Source organism: Polistes canadensis, unplaced genomic scaffold, assembly GCF_001313835.1.
Source record: "Polistes canadensis isolate GaletaPanama2010 unplaced genomic scaffold, ASM131383v1 scaffold_158, whole genome shotgun sequence".
Taxonomy (NCBI): Eukaryota; Metazoa; Arthropoda; class Insecta; order Hymenoptera; family Vespidae; genus Polistes; species Polistes canadensis.
Window position 1 is genome coordinate 340,737 of NW_014569705.1, and position 20,000 is coordinate 360,736.

General features: G+C 38.5%; 1 protein-coding gene across 1 annotated transcript in view; it reads right to left on the reverse strand.

Moving 5' to 3' along the window:
* The window catches only part of LOC106788952 (protein sickie-like), a gene marked incomplete at its 5' end in the record, with an annotated part of 41,681 nt that overhangs the window by 12,990 nt on the left and 8,691 nt on the right, over positions 1–20,000 (reverse strand). Inside the window, 11 exons of the mRNA XM_014752703.1 lie at positions 6,266–6,417; positions 6,574–6,818; positions 7,891–7,917; positions 8,244–8,385; positions 8,668–9,082; positions 9,161–9,412; positions 9,512–9,847; positions 12,132–12,423; positions 16,181–16,569; positions 16,714–18,385; positions 18,444–18,597. Coding sequence (XP_014608189.1) covers positions 6,266–6,417; positions 6,574–6,818; positions 7,891–7,917; positions 8,244–8,385; positions 8,668–9,082; positions 9,161–9,412; positions 9,512–9,847; positions 12,132–12,423; positions 16,181–16,569; positions 16,714–18,385; positions 18,444–18,597 — 4,076 coding nt within the window. The remainder of the gene's footprint in view (positions 1–6,265; positions 6,418–6,573; positions 6,819–7,890; positions 7,918–8,243; positions 8,386–8,667; positions 9,083–9,160; positions 9,413–9,511; positions 9,848–12,131; positions 12,424–16,180; positions 16,570–16,713; positions 18,386–18,443; positions 18,598–20,000) is intronic.

Genomic DNA, 20,000 nt, shown 5'->3' on the forward strand with positions numbered 1-20,000 from the left:
CAGACGGTAATATTCTAGTAAGGGGGTAAAAAAAGAAAAATAGAAATCTTTACGGTTGCACAGGAAGTCGATGATTTTTTGCGCGAATTTTTTATCGCGACATGAAAGATATTAATCGAATTTATATAAGTCATGGAAAAAATATGAGGATATTTTTTTTTTTTTTTTTTTTTTCTTTTTATTTATATTTTTGACATGACGTAAATGATTATTCGCGAAAGACGAATGTGTTTGAATACATTGAGAGTATTTTGTAAAAAGGTCAATGACGAGGTCTTCTTCGATATGAAATCTCTTCTTTGGTCAGATCAATAAAGCGACTTGTTGCTTACGGCATTTTTGTTTTTTTTTCTTTTTTTGAAGCAACGTAAAATAAAAAGGAATATAAAGTAGAGAGAGAGAGAGAGAGAGATAGAATTTACGTATTGTTGCATGTTTATATTTAACGATTAGCCAACGCAAAGTCAAAGAGTACGCATTTTCAATGCGATTTTAATTGCGTGCGTTGCATTCAAGGAGGAGGAGAAGAAAAAAAAAATAAAAAGAAGAAGAAGAAGAAGTGAGACTTTATTTACGTTCTACATACATTAATATCTACGTGTATATGCGTCTTGTCTTTTAAAAGACAAGAAGTCGAATTAAGAGGGAATATAGATCGCACATGCGAGCTTTCTATATATTTCGTACTACATAGATCCAACACAGATTCTACATACATTTATATATATATATATATAATGTATAACGAGAGAGAAAGAGAGTCTCGAATCTAATACCTTTCTCCGTGTCTATTATAGACGAGAATGCTCGGCGCACCTCGCTAATTAACGGCAATTTAAATCCCTCTTCCACGTGCACCGTACTGGAAAAGTATCTCTAAAACGATATTACCTTTCCTATGATCTCGCACGCGTACCGATCTACATTTTTTTTCTTCTTCCTCTTTTCTTTTTTTTTTCTTTTCTTTTTTCTTTCTTAAAATTTTTCCATTACTTTTTTTCTTTTACACACAAGCAAGCAAGTAAGCAAACCGAAGTAGTAGCGTGAGTCAACTTTCGAGGTTTTTTTTTTTAAATGAGAGTGCATACCAAGATCGATCGGATGTTGGAGGGAAGATTTTAACGGAAGACGTCATCATCTCATCGTTGAATAAGAAAGAAATAAGAAAAATAAAAGTCATGTTTATTTCATCGTAATACGTTCGCGTAAAGAATGCGAAACGACGAGGAAAATACGTGGAAGGAAGAAAATGAAGGATGACGATTAAACTACGTTGTCGATGGATATTCTTATACACGTATTCGCGATTCTTAACATTCTAAAACGTAATTGAAAGCGTCCCTCTTGATGTAACGTGCCTCGTGCAAGGAATTCCATAGTTCTCACGTAATATTCTCGAATATAAATTGAACGTACTCTTATTATTGTCTAGAATAGGCTATTACAAGGCACTAGGTCAATCGAATCAACGACGAGATGACTTTGGGCGTATATTATCCTACCGACGATCTTTTCATAATGACCAACTAGAATAGGGTTTCTTTTTTTAATGAAATCAGATTATTAAATATTATATATAGGTGCATTTAAAATAATTATTATAAAATTTACAACGAGAGGAACTCTCTTAAACGTTTTAACGAAGGGGTATAATATTATTATCTCACAAAAGGAACAATTTAATAGAAGAAAATAGAAGATTAAGATAAAGATGAGGATGAAGAAGAGAAGTGAGTAAAGGCGGACGTTTAATGCGAGGTATTAAAAGGAGAGACAAAAGGCAAAACAACGGCGTGTGTTTTAATAAGGGAGACCACGGGATTGGTTGGATAGTTAGTTCAATCATGTCTTGGGGTCTTCGTTGTGTCTCCGAGGGTCTTTGCTCGCGGCAAGCACGTTCTGCCTTCCAGAATTAAAATCCATCGCGAGTGGCGAATCGTTATTATCATTGCCATTACGTATTATTATTGTTATCGTCCTCATCGTCGTCCTCATCGTCGTCGTCATCGTCGTAGTCCGTTGTAGTTATCATTGTCGTTGTCGTCATCGTCATTGTTGTGTGACACTGACTTTTTGCCCTTTCCGTTTAATTCATCTCGATCGATTCTTACACGACAAAAGTTGAAGGTCTTTATCAAAAGTCTCGTCTAAAGATGATGAAGAATGATTTTTCGATTATATATATATATATATATATATATATATATATATTTTCTATTTCAAATATTTTATTCACACTCCGTGTCATTAAATATTCTTTTTTTGTCTTTTTTTTTTTGAAAGATTATATCTATGCAGTGTTGAAATAAAATCGACGGAAACATTTGTGGAGAATAAAATTTCATTTTTATTGTTATTATTTGAAATTTGATCAATGATATGTAAAGTTAATAGAAAATAGTTGATAAACGCGTATGAGGAAATTGTGTTGGAATACGAGCAAGAGAGAGAAGATAGGGGCCAACCACCGAATGATCGGGCAACAAGATTGAGAGGATGATGAACAAAGGAGGAAGAAAACACGTGCTCGTGACACCAAAGTTCTCACAGGATCCGGGTCGAATCCTCATGGAAGTGAAGAAGAAAAATAATAATAATAACAATATAATATATAAGAAAAAGAAAAATAAACCGCGTAAAAGTTTCGCAAGAAAATCTGATACCTGCTCCCGTTTATGATTTTTCTCTTTTCTTAAAAGATTCAAGAAAAGCTAACCGTTTTAGCATCGAGAAAAGAAATTTTTCCTTCTTCGGGGGAAAAAAAAGGGACAATTTTTCGAAGAGTCTTAAAAGGGAAGGATAAGAAATACGGAGCCGTAAATCTTGTCTGCTTTTTAAGCGAACCCCTCCTCCTAATCTTTCTTGCCTTCGTTTTCTTTCCCTTTCCCTTTCCCTTTTTTCTTTTTTTTTTTGTATTTTCATATCCCTCAAGGAAAACGTACACATGGCCCCTAAGTATGCATCCCTTCGATTGAATTTTAACCACAACTAAACTTTCAAGATGACTCGAAACGAGAGAGTCAAGGAAAATAATATTCGAGATAGGGGATAGATATTTTTCTATGAGTAATCAACAAACAGAATATCTTTCTCAATATTAAACGTATCTACCATCGACTGGTTTAATATATTTCAATACAAATTTTTACATTCAATGTTATTGCCTTTTTTTTTTTTTCATTGAAGTAATTGTTTCTTCTTTTTTTTTCCTTTTTATTATCTACGAATGATTTTATTTATCTTTTTTTTCCTTTTCATATTAGTTTTAAGAGATATTGATCATTATCTGCGTTTAATAGTAAAAAAAAATATAAAGACTGGTTATTTGACCGGTTACGGTAAAACAGGTATACGTAAACTATCGATTGGTTTATAGTAGCGTTAATTGTTAGATATTACATTGCTTTTCGAGAAGGATAATTGAAATAAACATTTTATAAAGAATAAAATAAAAATAATCTTTCGATTTTCTAACAAAAATTTGGTTTAACAATGAAAAAAAAAAAAAAAAAGAACAATTACATTACGTACATAAATTCTAAACACTATATTACATTTTAAAATATATATATAAAAAAAAAGGGTTTAAAAAATATTGATACGAAAATATTTTGTATACGTAAAAATAATCGTGAATATATAAGTTATGATTGTGAGAAAAAATAATTAAAAAAGGGGGAGATATTATTTCTTCCTTATTCTTTATTATATTATCAAAGTGCGAAAGATCATTGTTCATCTTCGATGACAAGGAATTATTATATGGGCTTGTTGGAGTGACGGATTGCGGGAGCTCGTCTTTGCTTCGGTTGAGCGTGTCGACGAGAAGAGAAACGGAAACACGAGAAAAAGAGGAGAAATCTCGGGGATATAGTGCTCGAGAAAATCAGTCGACTAGGTTGATGTAGTAGTAGTAGTAGTAGTAGTAGTAATAATAGTAGACGAAGAATACTAGAAAACTTGGTAGCCTGAGTAGTGCACCACTAGTCTAGTCCCCTCATCCCTTACCATCATTTTCACCTTTTTCTTTTTTTTTCTTTTTCACCGCCTTCTTAAGAACCCTTACAGTCGTCTTCGAGGTTCTTCCAATCTCTTGGAGAAAACGACGAATCATCTCAACGTACATACTTTCTTTCGATGTTATTATTATCATAATTATAAAGAACACGTTTAATTATCCCTCTAATAATGACACACGCGGCTAACAACAACACACTCTCGGTTTATTCGAAAACGAAAGAAGATTTTTATCTTACACGCATCCAATTTATAACGTTAAAACAAACGTTCGAATGAAAAAAACTTTCGTATATTAAAATACAGTTATATTAGTTTTTAATCAGGATAGTTAAGCGAAATGCGAGCTAAGATTTATCTGATTGCGATTTCTTATCGAAGAGAGTTTGATATATTTGTTTTATTTTCTTTTATTTTCATCGATATCGTATCGATAAAATTTGATACGATATGGAAAGATGCAGTTATAACTATCGATTCATGTTTTATGAGAAATAAAGAAAGATAGAAAGAAAGAAAATAATGCAAAGTCGTGGCCAATCTTACTTCCAAATTCCAAATATCTATGATTTTTCCTAATATAAATATACGATGAGAAAAAGATATGTTACCTTATCTAGGGTACCTATCGTGTCAATTTTGACACTTGATAACGTAACGGGGATTACGGTTGAAAAWAAAAAAAAAAWAAAAAAAAAAAAAAAAGTCGATAAGCGGATAAAATAATTCGTTTAAATAGAACGAATACGAACGAACTATATTACTTCACGATAATACAAAATACAAAATACAGATACTTTTTGTTTCCGTTTTTTTCTTCGATCACTGTTAATCCACGATAAAGATCGAGGAAGTAAAAAGTGAATAGAACACACTGTTCTTGCACGTAGCACTAAAATGTTAAAATGTGTCTTGTTGTGTTGTTGTTGTTTTTGTTGTGTTGCGTTTTTGTTGCTGATTGCACTTAGAACAATATTTTTCTTGTTTTTCTTCTTATTTTTTTTAAAGAACAAAAGAAAAAAAGATAAAAATAAAAGAATAAAGAATAAGGACGTTAAAATAATGACGAGGTGAATGGATGGCGTCCAAAGTCACGATAGAAGGCAAAACACGTAGAAAATAGTCCTAGAAATAAACGAGAACGCCAGGAAGAAGGAACGCGTCGCGTCGTACGGGACCAACTAAAGAAAACCGATCGGCGCGAATGCGATTCAGGCCGGTGCGGTGGAAGATCGTACTACGGCTTCTTCATTGGTTAATCCTACTCCCTACTACGTTCTAAAATGACTGGCTCGTCAACCAATCGCGTTACAGTTACATCCGAATGGAGATATACTTACTTTTTACTTGTTAAACCATTATTCGAATTGCTTTTTACTTTCAGTACTTACAATCAATTTATTATTTAAACAAAAATATTATTTTTTTTTATTTTTGAAGTAATTAAATACAAGAGTAACAAACAAGGGTGGTATTAGGAATTCTTTTGAGAAAGTATCTATTTTTTTTTATTATTATTATTATTATTATTTTCAATGAAATTTTTTATAATAAGAGTGTACATAATTTTTGATATCTCTATAATCTTTGATAATTAACAAAATTTGATAATTATGAATAAATTGAGTATGATATATTGTTGGGATAATGATGATGTATGGATAACACACACGTTCGTGTATACGCTTATCGCATATTTGATCGAATACTTATAAACGAAGGAAAGAACGAACGAACGAACGAACGGAGGATTGAACATACTATATACTTATAGTTAGAGAAAGAGATATTAGTCGAGGCGAGAAGTAAAAATATGTAACTTTCGAGCGAGTATTGGCACGCAACTCGCTTCACCGGTGTAACGGACGCAGTAAGAAGTCACGTTGAACTTGGTGTGCTACACGCCGCCCGGGATGAAATAAAAAAATACGATAGATCACGCTGTTAAACGGTATATATGAGTTAAAATGAGGATAAGAGCGCACACGTCGGAAGAGCCTACGTGTGTGGGTGTTTTAGCGTGGTCGTTGTGTTCTATACGAAAAAAAGAAACGAGAAAGTAGCTCTGAAATCCTAACGCGTCACGATATACCTACATATTATATTTATATTTTCCTTCATATCTAATATAAAATATAATAAATCTGACGTTTTGTGTAGATTTCACTTTATTGGATTATTACCCTTATTGACAACTAAACGATAAATAAGGACATTAACACGTTAATAAGTTGTTGTTAATACTCACGTTGGTTGACAGTTGACTAGTCAAAGAATGAACCTTCTCTTGAGCATCCAACAATTCCCTTCGTAATTTTCTCAATTCGTGTGCCTGTTTTTCTTCCGCCGAACTATAAAGACTGCTTGTTGTTGACACGAGGGATACGGAAGAACCATGTACTGAAACGAAAAGTAAGTTATTCTTTTTCAATGATTCAAGAAATTATCATTTAATGATTTGGATTAATTTAGGATAGTTTAGAAAATACTTGAGACGTTTTGTCCTAATTGTCGAAGTAGAATATTGAATGAGAAAGATAGAAAATAACAACTAACTATCATCGTCTTTGTGTACGTGTTGATACAAATTAGGTGGCTGTCGAGATGTATGAGTCGGTGTTGGGGAAGTTGGTTGAGACCAATGTTGTCCGGTGCATCCCGCTGAGCCAACCGGGACACTGTAGTATGGTTCTACACCCACGCCAATACCCATTCCGATACCAGCTTCCTCGCCAACGGATGACGACGTACCGCTCCCTCGTGCTAGCATCGATGGATACATTTTCTCGCTTTTAGTGGATCTGTGAAAATAAAGGCGTGCACCTTTTAACTTTTCTACCAAACTTAGATCTGATGTTCCCACCCCCTCTTTATTTCCCGTATTCCCCTTATACTCCCGTGTACAGCCCCATGTTTCCCCGTATGGAGGTAAGGTGTATATATAATACAAAGAAAAGGAAGAAAAATAAGAAATTCGTGAAGAGATCAGAATAATGCAATTGACATAAAGAAGCTCTTTCTCCAAAATTGACTACGTTACGTGTATATATATATATATATATATATGTATATATATACAACGTTACCATATAATAGCTAAATAGCATCGGGCTTTGCACATAAGGAAAACAATTTCTCTGAAATATATGTACTTGAATGATAATCATAAGTATTACCTCCAACTGGAGCTAGGCGATTAGATATGAAAATGCTTTTTACTTAAATACCACCCACCGTGATTATTTACATATGTACCAGAAATCGCGTGTGTACTAAAATCGATTTATTCCTTTCATTTTTACCTTTCCATGGAGATCTCGGGATAAGCTCATACATGCGTTCGCACAAAAAGCGCAGAACAGAGGCACAAATACGAGATACAAAATACGAGACGAATATACTCGGATTAACAATAATCGGCCAATAATGCGCTGCATTTGGGAAAGACGTGTGTTACGTTTGATAAACGATTAACGAATATCTATATGGATAATATATACATTATTAGATGCAGGTGTAGTCTTTTATGTAAGCTGAACCCCTTGCCATCGATCACTACGAATATCTTCTTTAGAATGCTTACAAATAACAGATGTAATTTTTGACGAATAAGTTTAATTGATTATAATGACAAAGCTATTCGAAGTGATTTAGGCAAGTAGTCCGATCCGTAAGTCTATCCAACGTGTGTGATCCGTACGAATTTGCATTTTTTAATCCTTTCTCTGTACGAGCACACATATTTTCATTTTTCTCGTCAAACCATTGTAAACTCGTGTCTACGATAGTAGCGCGCACGATGAGGAGAGGATTAAGTTATGCACCGAAGGCAGGGCGGACGAATGTATATGATGTACTGGATAGTCGCACTACCTTGGAAATGTCCTGTCCCGTAGATGGCTAAAACGGTATCAAATATTTCAGCGTTATTTTTCATTGTAACGAACAATTCACTTTCGTGGCAATAATTATTGAATAATTCGAAGAAAGCCAAGACCGATTATTATAATATGTTAAGTCATGAAAAAATAAACCTATCAATAATAATATGAAAACGCGATTAGACGCATTTTTCTAAATCATTTTTATCTTACTAATTTCTATGCATGCAACTAAATACATGAACGATCAATTTAATTCTTTATTTGGATCGGACTATAAAAGATAACGAAAGAAAAAGATGACACGCGATTAGAAAGAAAGAAAGAAAGAAATTGTTTGCTCACCTAATTGAATTACTCCTATTCAGTCTCGGCGGAGCTGGTGATCCCGTAGAGTCCCTCTGATGCATCAGCAGTCGAGCATGAGTTAAGCTTGCTCTATGCGATCCTAGAGATTCTACACTGTCGGCTTCGCATAATCCCATACCTATGAGCAAGCATTGAATCGATCATCGCATTTACAAGCGTGATGCATATTACGATAACGATATGCAAATCCTAATTTACCTAATTTAATACCGTTGAGTACAGAAGAATATTGATTTCTTTTTAGTAACGCGAAAGAGTACATATTGGCCAATCTACTTCTTGTAACCTAAATTTTCAAATCTCGTCACTTCATGTATAATTCAAAATTTATCTTTCTCTAAATCAATATTCCTTACTATATCCCGTAATTATTAAAACGTTTTAATATTTTAATATGTACCTTGCGAACGTCCACTAGGAGTATAAGTATTGCTGTGCCTCATCCAGGATGTAGCGTAAGGACTATTGGGAGTGTAATAACCAGGAAGATCAGGAGCGGCATAATTGCTACAGGTATCGCTAAGGCTTCCATCGGAGGGTTTTAAAACGCGAGGTGAAAAGGAGGCGTTCACGGGTCCTCCACCAGCTCCTCTTTCACGGTAATGAGCCGCGGCAAAGAGAGCTGTGAATTCAGGACTTCCTGGTTTCGGAAGACTCTGCGAACCGAGCATCAGACGATCGCGAACAGATTGAGATAGTTGACTAGCACTTGGTCCGGTAAGACTGTAACTTTTGTAATGATGACCTTGATTGGAACTCGATGAATTTGCTTGTAGTTCTGTGGTGCACGTTTGAGTTCCACCGGATACTTTAACCTGCGAAAACCATACGAACCGTAACGAGATTGAAATTAATTCGAATTTATTTTAATTAGAGGCAACCCGGATACGAACCTTCGTTCTTGGAACCGCACTGACTTGAGCCGTTCTCGTTGTCGCATCTTTGCTACCATTCTGAACACCGTTCGGACTAGGACTAGTACCAGCACTGTGTCGTTTCACGTATCCAAAACTCTGAGGAACTCCTCTGACTTTATTGCTGCTGCCGCTACTGTTACTACTATTACCGGTTGACGTTCCTGAAGAAACTTTTTGTGCTTTCTCGCCATTCGCATATTCGGCCATGGTCTGTTTCCGATGTTTATCCTAAAAAACAAATCAAAAACAGATAGGATATTTGATCTGCAATATCCCACATTGATGGCAAACGAGCAATCGTTAGTAAATATTGCTATTTTAGTATACCTGGGATCGTCTGGAGGGACTAGGGCTTGTTGGCGTGCCCTCCTTGTCTCTCTCTCTGTCTCTCGCTGTTCCTGCTTCTATGTACTTTCTCCATTGCTGGCTGTTCGAGCTACTGTTGGACGAACCGTTGGATCCCTGCTGTTGTTGCTGATGTTTGAAAGCCGAACTTTCGGTCTGTTGGGAGCTATCGGATTTTTTCGTGTGAGGATGATGACCACTACCGGGATGCCTCGAACTCACCACACGATATACCAGATTGTTACTCTGTTGCGCGCCTTGGGGGGTGGCTGAACTACCGCCACCCCCCACGATCACGCCACCGCCACCCGGCACTTTCTGTTTAACACACAAACAACTATTTTATTCTATTATCAAATTACTTAAATATTTAGATTTTTATTTACATTCACAAGAGAGGCAATGCAAAGTTTGCCAAAACTAAAGTACGTGCACGTTTCGATTATGCGACGAGCATGCACGTACGTACTACATGCATTATTTACTCTTCATAACGATAAACACATTGCTCAGGGGAATACGCGAAACAAGGCTCGACGTGATTCAGAGGGGTAGCCCAATATCAAGCGAACCAGTAAGACCCCTCTCCCTTTCCGTTTTACTCCTAACTACGTTTCGCATTTGCTAACTGGCTTTAGGTGAATCCACGAGGCAGAATGACTCACGTGACATAGATAGGGTAGATTAGGACACTAAATGAATATATTTATACAATAATCCGTTTAACTCGAATGTAGTAAATGTAAATCTAAATGTAAATGACAAGTTTTTAAAGATCGTTTATCTATCCGATTTTAGACCATCGCAACATTGTTCTTATTTTTTGTCGTAATCAAAAGAAAATAAAAAGACGTCGTACGTAGTAATTCTTTCGAATAACACAGAAGTTTGAATTTTGTTCAACGTCCATAGTCGTTATGTGGTATGCAGCCGGGCCGATCTTATGGGCTCCGGTGATGACCGAGAAACAATAAACGCAAGACGACGAGTACCTTTGAACTACGTCCCTGGCACTGATGTGAAAATAAACGAAGAACACTTTACAGTCGTAAGAAACGCGGTCGCGTCAGAGTTTGCGGAGACGCGCCGCGTTCTAGCACGAACCCTCTTCAACTTTCCACCTGGATTTTACGGATCTTGAGATTTATTTTTTGACATCCTCAACGTTAGGACGACACGTACTTTATTTTTCTTCAAGAAATTCATTAGAAAATTTGTTCCCTTTGTAATCATCGTCGTGTATTTTGCGATCTTGTTAGATGAAATTTTAATGATTAAAAAAGAAAAAGAACATTTTTTTGAACAATAATTTCAATAACAAACGAACTCACCATGATCTTTCTCCGAAGGTCTCCTATCGCTACTTTTTCAGCATAGCTGACCGACAATAGCCGTAAGGATAATTTTCAATGATTTTAACGATTATTATAGCAAAGTACTCGTTTGCCTGACGGCTTATTGTCTCGAGGGGGATCACTGAATTGGCAATGAAAGTGGCGTCGTATCGTCTGGAACGTCCGTAAACGTCTTTCGTATTCTTTGTTATACTCGTTCACGACGAAAGTGTTATTGTATAGTGTTCAGTGTGGTGGTTCGTTCGGTCAGATGTTCGATCAGAGGAAAAGAAAAAAAAAAAAAGGACGATATAATTACAGTCTTTGAGGTTGAACGAATAGATACTTCTTTAAATATATATGCGTCTAACACACCACCGTGTGAAATTTTGGGCTTGAAAAATGAATGACTCACACGGGTTCTCGAGTTCGGCATGCGCGTACACGCGTACGGGAGCAACGTTTCAACCTAACTGCCCGAGAACGTGGACGACGAACAAACGTGCGCGCGCGCGCGAGCGCACGCTTGACGATTCATCGCTCGCCACCCCCTTTTTTTCTGAAACCCCCACCATGATCGCGTTTACGCTTACGATACCGGCACTTCTAACCGTACCTGACGTCAAATACTACCACCACGTTTTATTACACAAGCTGACGCGCTGAAAGAAATCGTCGACTAGCACGAAAACTTTCCTCTCGTGTTACCGTATAGTATGCAGCATGTTTGAAAAGAAAAAGAAGAAGGAAGAAAAAAAATTATTCCAAAGAAAAACGAAGATAAAATGGAAAAATCAAGAAAAACTAGACGTACGTGTGTAAGTATATCTAACTAGAAAACAAGAAAAAGGCGGGTAGGACGATTATGATATCGCTTGGCAAATATCGATTTCATTCGGCGTCGAGCCGCTGTCGTGACCCGGCTGCATAACTCACATCAGAGTCGTGACGCGTACACCGATTTTTCTTTTTCCTTTTTTTCCTTCGGACCCTTTTTTTCTACTGTAGTCTTACGTTAGATCTTTTTCCTCGAAATCATTAGGTCTATTAATAGCTATTAGGCGCAACGTTAAAGTTCAAGGAGTTGTTATAGATAAGCTAGTATCGAAAGGATTCGGAGAGTCTGGATGATTTTTGAGGATCGTCAGCGGACTGGTTGCGTCTCGGTGGTAGATATCGATCGGTACGATGCTTGTACTCTGGGGAAGGAGGAAGGAGGAAAAAGGAAGAGAATAGAGGGAGGTCGCGGTGGTTGGAGGTTCGCTGACCTTGTGATGAGTGGAATGACCCGTGTGATTGGCGGAGGTGTGATTTCCGGCCGGAATTGAGGCCAGCTCCTCGATGGTGAGTTCGGCCAAAGCGTCGCTGCCACCACTGCAAGCACCTAACAGGGCTCCTGCTCCTCCAACGAGGTTACCTCCACCGACAGCACCACCAACGATGCAGCCTCCTCCAGCCCCATCCGATCTTACAGTGTTCGCCGACGGTCTTTTCTGCACCCTCCGTGAGCTCACCAGTTCCTTAACCCCGGACAATTCTCGTCGTGAGCCACCTACGTACCTGACAGAGAACACACATACACATACAAACCCTCTCTTTTATCATCCCGTTTTATCGCTTTCCGATAAGTCGCGTAAGATATTATTAGAGATAAAGTAGTCTTCGTCTGTTCTATTTGTACTCTTCCGCGGTTCGAACATATCTATAAACATCGTCTTTATTTTATAATTTATATCAAGATTTCTTCTACTGTTGATCATTGTGGGGTGCTGTTTTTAACGTGATTTCTGTATGATATGTTTGGAAATATGGCGTCTTTCGATGATAGGAAAGACGGCACACTTCTGTTAAAGTATACTACGCCAGTTAAACTTCTTAACAAGGTTTCCGTGTAAACAACAGCTTTTCTTGCAGCGTAGTCAAGTTTGCATATTCGAGAAAATAGATACATATATAATAGCCAAGGGAAATACGTCGATCATTAGATGCTACGGCGAAGCCATTTAAGTGGCAACTATAAGTCATAGTGCTTATACCTGTTGTACACGTATATATATATATACACGTATAGTATATTACTATATGTATATAGTTTTGATATATACTTCTTGTATATATGTATATCAAAACCGACAAAATTGTATTAATTTGCATGTATTGTACATAAGAGCAACTCGAAGTACACTACAGGCTGCTACTCGTAACTTTAAAAGAATACCAAAGGAAATACTGTGTTCTATTCACGACGATCGAATACGATCGAAGAATGGTTCTCGTTAAAAATTCATTATCGCTCGTTTCTTCGGCTCTCGCGTGATCGTACATACATAAATCAAGAATTGTAAGAACTTATCTAGATACGGGAAAAACTTAAGATGACAAAGCGTTTTATTTCAAGAATATTATTTATAAAAAATAAGTTAGCATCTTTTTTTTACTTGGATAACAATAATTTGAAAGTTCTTTTAGTTGGGTCCCTTTAAAAATAAATATCGATGAATCGTCGATGCATGGAATTGTCACATACGTGATACTTCAAAGCCAAATCTTTAAATATACATGTTCAAGGTTAGGCTTAATTTGGCAGACTCTAAAATTGTTTTGTCAAAAGTGTTAACTTTTCAAACTCTCGTCGACGTTCTCCAATAACGTTTACGTTGACAAGTTTATCGATGAAAGTAGGTAGTATTCGAGGCTTTTAGAATTGTTTGCTTTGGAGAATGCTCAAAGTTGTCACAGAGCGAGAGAAAAAGATACCACAGATAGATAAAGAGAGTTTCTAGGCCAGACAAAAGGTATTGAAGAGTATTGAAAATTGTAAATTAGAACGGAATGGTAAGAAAGTTAGAAAGGAACAATAACAAAAAAAAAAAACAAGAAGAGAGACGTGACAAAAGCTTGATCGATAAATATGCACAACGTAAGTACAAGTTTTAATGTTCGTATTAATACTAAAGTAACTCAGAGTAAATGAATAAAGGACAAGAAAGAACGTATAAGAAAGAGGGAAAGTAAAAGAACGTAAATTGGCTAAGGGAAAATTGTGCGACGTCGATCTGAAAGGCATCGGGTATCTTTTTATTTTCTTGAATCTTGCCTAGTGAAAAAGTGAAGAAAAAAGCCTTCGCAAGGAAGACGACTATTAACACGACGACGAAATTCGAGAAGGCCGAAGCTGTGTTGGATAAATAAAATTCATCGGAAAAAATCGATAGGGTCGTTGATGGATCGAAGTTGCTTGGTTCTGGTAGACGAGGAGAAAATATTGACGCAGAATATGCTGCGTTAGCAAACGCCCGGCGAAAGTAAGAAGGCAAAGAAAGGGGGGAAAGGAAACGATAGGTCGATGGGGTCGTGGTGTGTTAAAACGTGTGTGCAAATGTAATTCCACTTGTGTTTAAAAACTCGACTAAGCGTAATTGCGTTAAAGGAATTTCGTAATCGATTGGTGCAAGGAATGGGAATCGTTGAAAATTTACCGTCACTCCTGAGGAAGGCGTGCCGCAAGAGACGTCTGCTATCCTCGAGATTGTTCTCTCACCACCACCCCCACCCCGCGCACCACCCCCTATTATCCACTTTCTCTTTTATTTCGAGACAGACACGTTCCTTCCGGTTACAGAACGCGCACAGAATGCTGTTAGTATTTAAATGAGAACAAGATCGTAAGACGATCAAGTATAAGTAACATTTTTGACAGACGGGGTGCGAAAAATTCTGACAAGTTAGGGTTCATAGATACAATATTTGTGTGTATACATACGTGTGTGTGCGTGTGTGTGTAAAATAAGACAGATAGAACGAGAAAGAGAGATGCGAGAAGAAAGAGAACAAATAGAACAAATGATGATTCGTCTCTCGTTTATATTAATTTTTTCTTAATGAAAAATTGTTTATTTTACAGGATTACACGCACGCACGTTCGTTCGTTCGTTCGCGACGAAAAGGACAAGGACGACGACGTCGACGACGACAACGGCGGCTGCGGTGGCTCCCGTTTCACGACTCTTCCACGAGAGAGAACAACCCCCGAAGAAAACAGGCTCACCGTCCTGCGATGGTGCTGCCCCCACAATCCACCATGAGTTTGAATTATTTCACCGGCAGATAGCGCCACTGACCGTGCTGCCGGTCGATCGATCGGATGCTCGTGAAACTCACGCACGGGTATGCTTTGAGCGCAAGCGCTTTTCACCGACTTGCTGCTCCGTAGATAAATATGTACTTTTTCATCCTCCACGAGTTTGGCTTTTCTCTTTCTTCGTAGAAAGGGAGAGAGAGAGAGAGAGAAAAAGAGAAGGAAAGATAGATAGACAACGAAAAGCGTTCAAGTAGACACGAGAGATACGCGATATCGTTTTCGTGTTTCTCAAACTCTCATTCTTCTTCCTCTCTATCACTACTCGAAGGAATTATTCGACGAGAGACCTTCTCGATTGCATAGAATTCTACGGTTCTATTGTCCTTGGAATTCTTGTCCCTTTCTCTTCTTCTACTTCTTCTTCTTCCTCTACTACTTCTTCTTCTTCTTCCTTTTCTTCTTCTTCTTTTTTCTTTTCTTCTTTTTCTTCTTCATCGACAACAGAAGTCTAGCACGGATATATCACGAGAGGAAGTAATAGGTATATAACATCACGTGTATGAGATCAAAGGATGTCGTTTCTTCGTTTCCCCCGAGTGATTCGTACGTTTACGAACACGTCAGTTTTACTTTTTTTCTTTTATTTTTTTTTCCCTTTTTCTTTTTTCTAAGTCGAAAAGGAAGAGAGAGGGAGAGAGAGAGAGAGAGAGAGAGAGAGAGAGAGAGAGAGAGAGAGAGAAACTTGCTCGGAGCGTAACCAACGCGTGTATAAAATTAGTAGCGAAAATTTCGTCTAATTAAAGGCCATTAGTACGCGTCCGAGCGATCTCTCTTCGACGTTAGAAGAAGAGAAGTGTAGAGATGAGTAGAGGAATAAGACGAAAAGGAGGAAGTAGAGTAAGCGTGCTCTCGACAAAAGCGACAATTTAAACATTTAAAGTCCTCTCTCTCTCTCTCTATCTCTCTGACGTGAGGAGAGCGTGACTCATTCTCCGTATCCGTAAGATGCGCCCGCGCGCACGACCAAGCGAGATATAACGAGATGCAATCCGTCCGAGGTAAATGGAGATCGTGTTCGGTCAAGACTAGACGTATTATTTGATTTTCCTAAAATATGTAGAGCTGAAGGAGCACGAAAAGTGGCAACCCGATTGCGATGGAATAGAAGATATAATAGATGATCATAAAAGTAAAGGGGTTTCTCTTTCTTTTCTTTCTTTCTTGTTGTTCGCTTACCTCTCGCGATCGTGACCGTATGCGGGATTGATCCTACGCGCGTACAAGGAAGCACCACCTTCCGACATGTAACCGTCGCAAAGATCGGAGAGAGTCCTACTCCCGACGCTCATACCACCTCGGAGAACTTCGCCGTCGCTGAGATAACCCGAGGCTATGTCAATGTCCGCGTAATCGTGAGAGACGTGATGATGAGAGGAGGAATGAAGAATCGTGTATTGTCGCGCCGTCGTTCTGCTCGGCAGGGTCTGCAGAGCTCTGGCACCAGGCGTGTAACCACGAAGAAGAGGTTGCATAGGCTTCACGGTCATCTCGGCTTCGTCGTCGGCCAACGAACCTCCACCACCGCCGCCGCTCCCGCTGCCGCACGTTGAACCTTCCGATAAAACCTGTCGAGACACAGAGAAGAGAGAAGAGGAGATAGTACCAAGGGTGGGAGGGAGGGAGATAGGGAGAAGAGAAAGAGAAGTTTTATCAATTATTGCCGTGAGAGAATTTGCCTTCGACGATCAGGATTAATAACGTTAAAGTACCTTTTCCATTTGTTCGAAGGTCGTGTCTATCTTTCGATTAGGTATCGTCTTTATTTCACTACCACTTTCGCTGCTTGGTCGATAAATGACGCTGCTGTCGCTAGAATTGCTCTGGCCCGTGCTATTGGAATTACTGTGAGAGCTCTCAGACATTAGATCAGAGAAACTTGGCATTGGTGACACCATCGCGACCGTATTCGGGTCGAGCTTGGCTCGATGCAAAATATCGCCCTTGAGTTTAGTCGGGGTCGGCATGCTTGGCCCGTTATTTTCTTTAGGTGGTTTAGAAGTACCCTTCACCAAAGCAGTTGGTTTAGGAATACTAGAACATGGACCGGTAACGGATAACGTTGGTCCTTGAAATGGACCGCCTAGAATTTGTTTTCCTTGCGGGAATACGTGTATATGGACGTTCGTATTTTGTACTTGACTAGTAGGTGGCTCAGGATTCATGGCCTCGTCCTTGACCGTCAAATCTTTGTTCTCCGAGTTGGATCGCCCTCTCGGATCATCTCGAGACGAGCCAGGCGTCGACTCATTCGAAACAGGCAAACCGTTTATTTTCACATCCTCTTCCTCCTCTTCCTCCTCCTCCTCCTCCCCCAGGGAGTCCTTAATTATTTTCTCTTCTTCGCGAGTCGCCACGTTTTGCATTTTCCATGGAGAACCGGATAAAGTTTCCGAGATCGAAGAGTCCTGCTTTCGATCTTCCATATTCGATTCACCGACGTCAATGTCCATTTCCTTTTCAACTATCCTTTCGTACGGAAGATTTGCTTGGTTCATACACTGCGTATGTCGATCGAACGGACTAGGATTGTTTCGCATATTTGTAACGTTTGCATCTTCCTGATCCGTTCGTGATATGATTCCGTTAGCGTTTGCCAACAAATTTTTCTGCATGAGCATATCCTTGTTGACTCCGTTGGGAGGTACCTTGAGCGCCTGCAAATGAACTTTCGAATCTGCTATTTTCCCAGGAAGCTCCATCTTCGGTCGAGGCGTTGTCTGTTTGATCGGTAATTCGTTCCTACTAGAGTTAGAAATATTTTTACTCTCTTGTTGGCTGATTTGTTTGGACGGCGTCGTCACCGTTGGATTGTTTGTCTTTTGTGATTGCGTAGACGAATGATTTTTCAGTAAATCCTGCAAGTTCGAGGTCTTCTTATCCATGGGTAATTTAGCACAGACGTTCGCGATCTTTCCACTTTCCTTTTTGACATCGTCTACTGGCAAATTACTATAACCTGTCAATTTTTCCGGAATCGATGCCTTCGTACGAGCTATCTTACTACTCTGAGTTTTATTCTGTTCCTTCCTAATCGTCTTCGGACTGGCCTGCTTTGTCGTCTGCTTACTCGATTGTAACTTAGATTTCAATGCCCGACTCTTCGGTGGTTCAACTTGGATCTTACTCTGATCGCAGAGCGACGTAGAACTGTCCGAGTGTTCCGAGCGTGCCGAGGAAAAACCGGACGAGCTCGACGTACGCTTCGATACGCCCGACGTGGCCTTTCCCCTCTCTTGATTTTTATCTTTGTTGTTGAAGAGCTTGAACTTGTCTAGAACAGAGTTTTTGTTTTGCCCCGTGGAACTTCCGCTACTGGAATACGGACATGCTTGCGTTGTTGTCCTAATACCACTCGGCCTGCCCACGGCTGACGTTCTAGGACTGAAAATGAGATGTTTAGATGCTTTGTAATCACTTTATTCTATACGTTTTATATTACCTTGGGGTGCCGCCAGTGCCTTGTCGATTCGTATTTTGACTTCTGGGCTGTGGAATGAAGGACAGACCGGTCTGAGTTGTCTGTTGTTGACTTGGACTGGTGCTCCTCGAACTGCTTGCACTCCCCACACCACCATTCCCTTGCTTCAGACCTCCTGAAATATGAAAAATCTCTTTATAACAACAATTTATATTTTTCTTTGTAATACGTAGGTATTATTTATCGCCTATGAAACGTAACTACAAAGTCTGCCAGTGTTATCCAGTTTAATATCGGCGCGTAATTAATTTAAACGATAGTTGCCGACCTCACTTTTTCTCTGGTTTACGATTCGATAAAACGATGATAACTTCTTAGCCAAGTTATCATTGATACGCACACAATTGATGTAATTGTACTCTTCGAATAAAACTTATTTATATTATCATTTTTCGTATAAAATAATGATTAGAATAATAATTAATATAGACAACTATAAACTTTGATTGTTGAAAATCGTGTCGAACAGATCGTTCGAGGTCGTTTTACAGGCTCGTCCGGTTGTTTTGTATGTAATTCTTGATGGTAACTCTCGGGTAGACGAAATAAACCTCCGAGGTTCATATTTATAAATGCTCGTAGTTAGGTACCATCGGCCGCGCATGCAGATATTTCAAACGTTATCGATCGCTCGGGGGTGGGGGGGCAGGGGGAGGGCCCAGGAAAGGAGGGTGGGGGGAAAGGGGAATGCATGTCTATCGCGATGAGATTTCCTTCGATAGTAAACATTCGCCGACCGTTATTATAAACTTTCCATCCCGTTATAAAACTCCAAATTGAGCGGAGTAAGCGGAAAGCGAAATAATAAACAGCAGCGTCAAGCAGGAGGCATCAGCAATGAGTAATATTAACCATGGATTTAGCTAATCGACCGATTGCAAACCTTACGATATGAAATCGTAATTTAACGAGCCTCTCTATTTGAGGAACACTCGAGCGTAATAATCGCGCGAAAATAGTTTCTGCTTTATCAAGACGTTACTTGCTGACCGTGCTTCCATCTTGCTTCTCAATTTTCCTTTAAAGTTGCTTAATTTGCGTTGTATGTGAGTTCTAGCGTAAAAAAGATATTAAAAGAATAAAGGAAAAAAAGAAAAAAAAAACGAAAAAAAAGAAAAAGATTCTCGAAAATTACTCGATTCGTGTTTTTTTTTTTTTTTTTCAAATAAATTTACAATACAAGTGATCCATGCATATGACTTTTTCCTGGAAGTTCAAAAACGTATGCATGATCTCATCCACGTAACGTGCTGCTTGACCGTGATCCTCATAAGAAGCCGTGAAGCGCATTAAGCACGAGTTAGTCTCGCGAACCCTTTACTGCCGAACGGTATATTTGAGAAGCACTCGATAAGGGAAACGAATTTCTACCAAACCGAGTGTGGAATTATTTTTCTTTTATATATTTCTTCGAATTTCCTTTCAACAAACAAGATGTCTATTATTCGTAAATCAATTAGATTCTTAATAAAACAATATTGATTAATCAGTAACGATTATAATCTAATAATTATTGTA